The following is an 8977-nucleotide window of genomic DNA, read 5'->3' as shown; positions in this document are numbered from 1 at the left end:
CTTCAAGTTTCTAGATCTCCTCGCGGATCGACGAAGCTCTGGATCAGATCTGATTGCCAGGTAGTCCACGGATATCAACATCCCCGTCACAGGCTAAAGACCCACGCAAGCAAGAGACGACGAACGGATCTTGTGTTTATTTTCAAGAAAGTTATAATTTTTATTTCTTTGTTGTTCGAATTCATTTGTAACGTTTGAAGTTTTAATGAAATCAATGATGAAGGCAACTTTCGACGAAAACAGTGGGCTAGGTCTGCAGATTGAAAAAGTCTCTCTATGGGCTGAAGCAGTCTCCTCGTGCTTGGTTTGACAGATTCAGGAGGGCTATGATAGGTATGGGGTACCAGCAGATTAACGCCGATCATACCGTGTTCTTTCGAAGGAGTGGAGACCATATTACCATGCTTACGGTATATGTGGATGATATGATTATTACAGTGGATGATGAGAAGGAGATTGCCCAACTCAAAGTAAGACTGGAAAAAGAATTCAAGGTGAAAGATCTTGGCTTGCTTCGATACTTTATTGGAATAGAAATAGCTCGAGGAGCTGAATGGATTGTCCTATCCCAAAGGAAGTATGCACTGGATCTTCTCAAAGGGTCAGGGATGTTAGGGTGCAAGCCTGTAACTGCACCGATCGACCAGAAGTTCAAGCTGGACGCTAAGGCTGGAGAACCAATTGATCGTGACAGATACCAGAGGCTGGTGAGAAGGTTGATCTATTTGAGTCATACACGTCCCAATATCTCTTTTACAGTGAGCGTGGTGAGCCGCTACATGCATGATCCGAGGAAGGGTCATATGGGCGCAGTGTACCAAATTCTAAGGTATTTGAAGAGTGCTCCCGGAAAAGGGCTGATATTCAGGAAGAATGAACATGTGAACATTGAGGGTTACTGTGACTCTGATTGGGCTAACTGTGCTGATGACAGGAGGTCCACCTCAGGATGCTGCATCTTTATAGGAGACAACTTGGTCTCGTGGAAGAGCAAAAAGCAGTCAGTGGTGGCAAGATCAACAGCTGAAGTAGAGTATAGAGTTATGACCTTGGGAGTTACGGAATTATTATGGTTGAAGAATATGCTGGTGGAACTGAAGCTGGATCAAGGAGCCAAGATGAAGCTGTGGTGTGATAACAAGTCAGCCATCAGTATCGCCAACAACCCAGTGCAGCATGATAGAACTAAACACATCGAGATCGATAGATTCTTCATCAAAGAGAAGTTGGACAGTGGACTACTGGAGTTAAGTCATGTTCCAACTAATTAAGGACCAGACAACAGACTGTCTGACTAAGGGACTTAGCTCATTAGATATGATTAGAGGATGTGACAAGATGGGCTTAGTAGATATCTTTCGCCCATCTTGAGGAGGAGTGTTGACATATTGATAACATTTAGGGGTTTATTTGTAAGTTGTGTTTGTACGGGCCTATATAAGCCCAAGAGGTTTCATAATAAGTTGAAGGCTTTTCATTCTACACAAAGAATCAAAAACATAATCCCAACAGAATCTACTAGGTAACTGAGGAAAAACATATAGATGTTCTCTATAGAAAATCAAATAGATTAACAATGGATTGAGATATCTAATCTAGCACAAATCTTGATGTACACATTAACTATCATTTCATTAAGATTATAATTAACTATCATTTCATTAAGATTACCTATCAACACAGACAAGTGCAGACTGCACGTACTAATATATAGTACTACGGTAAAGATAATCAATAATAATTTATGAATCATGATTCATGCTAATCGGCTATATATTCTATAGGATGCCCTTTATAGGTTTTTGGGTTTGACTAGGATCAAATTAAAAGGCCGTAAAGTTCAAAGTACAGTGCCGGAGAGTATGGCCAATGACACATGCACAACCCAGACAAGCACGTCTCACACGTTGAAATCACGTTTTTTTCCCCTTCTCTTTTCCTTTTGCTTCCTGCAATTGGTCACTTCGTGCTAGTTGACATTTTTATTGTTTATGTGGTTTAAAGCAAATTACAGATCAGATAAAGTCTTTGGCTTTGAACCTTGATAAGGCAAAGTCAGAGGTTGGTGGGTTTCCTCTTTATAAGACAATTAAGGGAGGACCGCAAGCCGAAAGATAAATAACGAGATAAGGAGGAGACATTGATTTGGTTAATTTGTTTGTACTTTGTAATGGAGAAGACACCGAGGATTAGTGATCATGACAAGGGTGGAGGAAATGAAGAGGTACCACTCTCTCTCTCTCTCTCTCTCTCTCTCTCTCTCTCTCTCTCTCTCTCTCTCTCTCTCTCTCTCTCTCTCTCTCATTTTGGTATAGTTGATCATCATCATGAAATTATTATCAATGATCAGAAGACTTCTTGTTAGGATTAATTTCAGGGTATTAATTTCTAAATGTTTAAATTAAAATTTTCATTGGTGGGTTAACTTTTATGGAAATTAATATATTTCATCAATTGATTGTAAATCTTGCAGGTTGGAGGTGAAACTATGACATCAAACAAAAAGTTTCAAAAGGATTCATGCCATGAGCCACTGGTAAATTATAAACTTGGTGCTATTCATTAACTATATCAAAATACAATCGATCCAATTGTCACAACATAGTGTAATTCATTAATTATATCAAAATACAATCGATCCAATTGTCACTATATCAAAACAACATCGCTGCAGACATTTATAGATATGCATACGTATTTCTTCGATTGATTAGTTTGACAGTCGATGTAAGTATTTTATTGTTATGATTTTAGCTTGTGCTGGTAATTTCCAGTAAATAATATCTAAACAAATGAACAATACATTTCTAGATTTGTAAGTTTTTGACCTCGACAACCTACCGAATATTCTTGATACATGAACAGAAGCTTGAGAGATAAAAGTTTTATCTGAAAATATGCCTGATAACAATTCCATCTATTAAATGCAAATATGTCTTTCGAAAATCTTTCCTTACAGTCAAATCTCCTTAAATATATTTTGACTTATAAGAACTAAACAAAATGAAAGATTAGCTTACTATGATTATATTAATGTGTGTGCCATTAATTAGGAGGATCAACTTGCATCCACCAGAATCAAGATAGGAGAAGTAAAAGAAGAGAACGAACGGTTGAAGACAATCTTAGCACGAATAATGAAGGAGTATCAGTCTCTCCAAATGCACTGCTTCAACATTGTACAACAAGATAATAGTCAAGTTAAAAACCCTGTCGAACAAGAGCCTCATGAACTTGTCAAACTCAGCCTCAGCACAAGCTCAACCGAGATCAAGAAGTACAAGAAAGATATCGAATATTCAGAGAATGAATACGAAATGAACCAAGGCCTTACTCTTGGCTTGGAATATCAGCATAAATCTGAGTCTGTGCCTGCTTCGAGTTTGAGCCCGGATAGTAGCAGTTTTGATAAGCTAAAGGAAGAAGAAAAATTGAAGAATGTGATAAGTGAAAATGATGATCAGATTGCACCACAGAGCAATGCGAAGAGAGCTAGGGTTTCAGTGAGAGCAAGATGTGAAGCACCAACAGTATGTATACTAATCTCATGCATTCATGATTTTTTTTTGGTCAATGAAGAATTTTATTCATTTATCAAATGGGAAGTATATGTACATCAGATATTCAGTATATGAACTAAAAAATCAATCAAGAAATCAACAGAAAAAAGAAAACTAAGACCAGCTAAGTATATACAATGGCTTTATAGTGATATAAGTCATTCTTTTTTTCTGTTGGATATTAACCATTTTAGATGATAGTCATGATATCAACTTTAATTTCTCTGATAATCTGCTCAACGCTCCTGGATTTCGATTTGAAAAATCTAGTGTTGCGCTCCCTCCACAACCCGTAGATGGTAGAAGAAAATGTCATTCTTTTCACTCTTTGCTTAAATCCTCGTCCTCTCAGCCTGTAAACGAACCAATCCAACAAAAGATTCCAGTTACATACCTTCCAACCGAATTGAAGCCAATCTATGATCCCATTCCAAACCGCATTCGTGAAGCTGCATTCGAAAAAAAGATGGTTTCAGGATTCTAGAACTGCATCATTACATAAACAACAGAGACCAGAGTTGATGATTCCTCATTTGAGCAGTCTATCTCTTGTAAGAAGCCTGTTTTGCAAAAGCTAGCCACAGAATGAAACAGTGCTTTGGGTAGCTCAAGTTATCCCATATTGTTGTGAACCATGGTACCTTAGTAGTTGATGGGGAAATTTTTGAATATAGCTCAGATAAGCACGCTTTTGAATTCCTATGACAAGAGCTGATAATTTGCTTCAAAACATCAACAAACCAATCCAACAAAAGATTCCAGTTGAGCAGTTGTTTCCATAACCAAGAATCTCCTTTTCTCATTGTAACTTGCCAAATTGATGTATCTTTTAAATAGTTGCAGTGGATCCATTTTATCCACAGTAACTCCTTATTTATATGTATGTACCATATGGTTCCATATGGTTCTTAATGCAAAGGCTATGTTCCATGTATTTGCTGAGAATATCCCCAATCATCCAAATTTCTTCTCCTTACAAACTTTATCCCAAGCAACCAGCGGGGATTTAAAAGCCTGATCTGCTTTGCCCCATAAGAAATCTCTACACAAATCATCAATCTTCTGCAGGACCTTTGCTTGTAAAATATAATTAGAAGTCCAAAAAATTTGAACACCCAATATAACAGTCTTGATGACATGAAGTTTACCAGCATATGATAAGTGCCTGTGCTTCAGCCATGTTTGAAATTGACTAGAGATTTTTCTGAAAAAGAAGAGTGCAATCAACATATGACAATCTCTTGCATATTAGAGGAACACCAAGATACCTTATAGGTAAGACTCCTTCAGGAAAACCCAGACACCTATGAATTGAGTTTTTAACAGAGTCCTCTACTCCTCCATAGAAAATAGAACATTTTGAGAGATTTGCTTCAAGGCCAGAAGTGACTCCAAAATCCTTGACACATTGATATAACTTTTGAATTGAGTAAAAATCCCCTTTACATATCAGGAGAAGGTCATCAACAAAAGTGAGATGTGTGATCTTGAGCTTTCCACACTTAGGATGAAACTTGAACTTCTTATCTTGCTTCAACATATTCATGTTCCTAGAGAGGAATTCCATGCCTATAATAAACAGATATGGGAATAGGGGGTCTCCCCGCCTCAACCCTCTTTCACCTTTGAAGTATCCATGCATAGAACCATTAAGTAAAATAGAATATTTAGAATAAGAGATGCATATCATAACCCAATTGGTAAACTCATTAGAGATATCCCAACTGATTGTATCCAAAGCTTTCCTTATGTCAATGTTTAGCATAGCTCTTGGGAATAAATGCTTCTTCCATAGTTCTTCAAAAGCTCATGCATTCATGATTGTTTCTATATATAGCATGCATGGCTTTTTTTAAGGTAAATGAAACTTTTCCGTTAATCTGTTGAAACGTTAATTACACATGACAGCCCTAGGCATATCCAGGGAATAAAAAACTACACAAAAACCACATTTTGATTCAATAGCATGATTAATACTAATTAAAACGAAAATTTGATTTTAGTTGATTTATGGTATCTTTTAAATTTGTAATTTGAAGATGAACGATGGGTGTCAATGGAGAAAATATGGGCAGAAGGTGTCGAAAGGAAATCCATGTCCTCGAGCATATTTTCGTTGCACGGTTAAAGCAGGATGTCCAGTGAGAAAGCAGGTACTGATGTAATTATGACTGCTGTTGTACATTCTGACTTAAATTCAACCGAACTTAATTATGATTTATGACATATGGATCTTCACACATCTATTCCTCTATACAAATAAGAGAACCCTCAAGAAGCACTATTTATGCCACAACAATACTACATTATTATTTACTGTAGCATTATAACTATAGATACTGTAGCATTTTGAACTTTAAAAATACTGTAGCAACTAAAAAAATTCAAAAAATGTTGTAGCATTTAAAACCGAGATTACTGTAGCGGGAAAAAAAAGATATGTCGTGCTTTACACGGTGTTCACACTAGTACTTGGAATTTTAGAATATGAAAAACTTAGAATGTTATACCTGGTAAATATAAATGTATATATACCATCTGATGTCTGTGTTAATTTTTCTAGTAAATAACAACTGCTCAGAAAATTGTTCTATTTGAACTCAATTAATTATGTCCCCAGATTTGTCATCCATAAATTAACAAACAAGCATATAACTACCTACATACTAAAGGGATACAGTCATGCAAATGTTTGTGTAGAATGCGCTATTATGTGTAGTACTATTACATATATGTACTATAATTATTTAGTAAGTGCTATTAAAATTGATAATATAATTATAAGAAATATAGATATTCTGCTGTAGAACATCTACATATATACAACGGGCAGTGCACTAGGAGGTAATTAAGTATAACTGATATCCCAATTTTATTCTGATCAATATTTATCTGAATTAATTATAAATTGTTCACAAGATTGTACTAATTAGCAACATAAAGATGACCAAACACTAACACTTATATATATACTAGGAACTATGCTAACTTTATTCTTCTGAAAGAGTTATTTCTCATGTGAAAATCCCTCAGGGAGAACTTGCTTTTTTATGGGCTGAAACCTGCAATCTTAAGTAGCAGTAGAGTTTTTTATAAAAAATCCATAGTAAGTTCGTGTCCGGCAACATTCGAACCATGATTGGCTCTGATACCATCTGAAAAGCACTCTAGCCATTTTATAAAAAATCTAAAATTATAATAAGGTTTGAGAATTATAGTTTTATATTCTAACACTTCACACACAATTTCATAATTAGTTGATCGATAGTGCACAACTAACATTGGACTAGAATAAATCCTTTTCTCCATAATGAATGGTTAAATATGTTTATTAAGAATGAACTGATCGATGAGTTAAACACTATTGGAAGAGATTGAAAAGGAAATATAGAAAAAGCTAGCATTATCTTGGTCTACACTGTAGGTACATTTCTTTCACTAATCATATTTTGGCCAAATTCTTAGGTACAAAGATGCATAGACGACATGTCAATACTAATCACAACCTACGAAGGGACCCACAACCACCCTCTCCCTCTCGCCGCCACCGCCATTGCCTCAACAACCTCGGCCGCTGCCTCCATCCTCACCTCCGGCCCCACCCCTCCTGGGCCTACCGCCACCTCATCAAGCCAACTCTACTTCTCAAACCAATTCATGAGTACTCCCCCCTCCTACTCCTCTTCTCACCCCACAATCACACTAGACCTCACCTCACAATCAAACTCATTTTCTACCATGTACCCTCATCCAATGCAAAACTATTGGCAAAGATCTGCTTATAATAATCCCTCGTCGTCAACTGATATAATTGCTAAGGCGATAACGTCAGATCCTAGCTTTCAGTCTGTGGTGGCCGCAGCGATTAGTTCGTACGTTGGAGGCCAAGGAGGTCAGGGGAATGAACTGCAGGGCTCGAGTTATAGTGGAGGAGGCAGCTCAATGATGTTCAGGTCTGTAGACCGCCATTGCCTCAACAACCTCGGCCGCTGCCTCCATCCTCACCTCCGGCCCCACCCCTCCTGGGCCTACCGCCACCTCATCAAGCCAACTCTACTTCTCAAACCAATTCATGAGTACTCCCCCCTCCTACTCCTCTTCTCACCCCACAATCACACTAGACCTCACCTCACAATCAAACTCATTTTCTACCATGTACCCTCATCCAATGCAAAACTATTGGCAAAGATCTGCTTATAATAATCCCTCGTCGTCAACTGATATAATTGCTAAGGCGATAACGTCAGATCCTAGCTTTCAGTCTGTGGTGGCCGCAGCGATTAGTTCGTACGTTGGAGGCCAAGGAGGTCAGGGGAATGAACTGCAGGGCTCGAGTTATAGTGGAGGAGGCAGCTCAATGATGTTCAGGTCTGTAGATAAGAGGGAGCATAATGAATGAAGTAGGTGATATATACATGTATGTTTATATTTGTAAGGATTAGGGTTGTAAAGTTTTTGGTTAATTGTTGCATGAGATTGTTTGGTGTACGTTAAGTAGATATTCAAGCATATGTTGCTATAAAAATAGGGATGTATACATGCAAATTGATGTTTATATTTGATATTTTTTCAGCTCTAGAGTTAACTTCTCTCGTTCGTGTATGACTGTTACAAGAATGCAGCTGTAGCATTAATTAACGAAACACTATTCGTATGAGTTTTTGTATGATGAAATGGTTTAAGGTGGAGAAATCAACAGCAAGGATTAAAGTAATTAACCCATTAATTAGAACAAATGAGGATATATAAATTAAATTGATTATATCGTGAAGTTAGATTTAATTTAATCATTATTTTCTTTGTAAATACACTAGTAGAAAATCGACCAAACTAGACGGAACAAACTAGACGGAAAAAATTTCCGTCTAGGTTGGAGCAAACTAGACGGAAAACTTCCGTCTAGTTTGTTCCGTCTAGTTTGGATCAAACTAGACGGAAAATTTCGTCTAGTTTGTCAAACGAGACGGAAAACTCAACCTAGACGGAATTCCGTCTAGACGGATTTCCGTCTAGGTTGAAGCAACCTAGATGGAATTCCGTCTAGGTTGCCTAGGGCAAACTATTAAGTTTGCCCAGGGCAAACGGATTTCCGTCTAGGTTGAAGCAACCTAGACGGATTTTCGTCTAGGTTGCCTAGGGCAAACTATTAAGTTTGTCCAGGGCAAATCAGCCGCCACCCCCCCCCCACCCCCCCCCCCCTCTCGTAACTCAGAACAGTGGGGTCATGGGCTTGTTTGCCCAAGAATGTTTTTCAAGTATAAGAGATCAGAATCCAATTCTAGCTGACATATTATATTATGGCCAATTAGAAGATATCGTTGAGGTAATTTACGGGTTTGGTAAACCAAAACAATGTACTTACACGATGTTCAAGGTTCGGTGGTGTCCTGCAAAAAAGCAAAAGGATCATTATGGAT

At 37.6% G+C, this 8977-nt stretch overlaps 2 protein-coding genes across 2 annotated transcripts; both read left to right on the top strand.

Moving 5' to 3' along the window:
• Positions 336 to 2118, top strand: LOC109820827 (uncharacterized mitochondrial protein AtMg00810-like). Its single transcript, XM_020387020.1, has 3 exons — positions 336 to 410; positions 453 to 1088; positions 2005 to 2118. The coding sequence occupies exons 1-3, from the start codon at positions 336 to 338 to the stop codon at positions 2116 to 2118; spliced, it is 825 nt and encodes a 274-aa protein (XP_020242609.1).
• LOC109820826 (probable WRKY transcription factor 61) lies at positions 2146 to 8081 on the top strand. The gene is made up of 6 exons (XM_020387019.1): positions 2146 to 2224; positions 2474 to 2536; positions 3054 to 3530; positions 5600 to 5713; positions 7026 to 7513; positions 7566 to 8081. Exons 1-6 carry the CDS (start codon positions 2171 to 2173, stop codon positions 7957 to 7959), a joined length of 1590 nt encoding a protein of 529 aa, XP_020242608.1. The 5' UTR covers positions 2146 to 2170; the 3' UTR covers positions 7960 to 8081.

This window comes from Asparagus officinalis, chromosome 8, assembly GCF_001876935.1.
Source record: "Asparagus officinalis chromosome 8, Aspof.V1, whole genome shotgun sequence".
In the NCBI taxonomy this organism is placed as follows: Eukaryota; Viridiplantae; Streptophyta; class Magnoliopsida; order Asparagales; family Asparagaceae; genus Asparagus; species Asparagus officinalis.
Note: the sequence above shows the minus strand (reverse complement) of the source record. Positions and strands in the feature narration are given on the sequence as shown.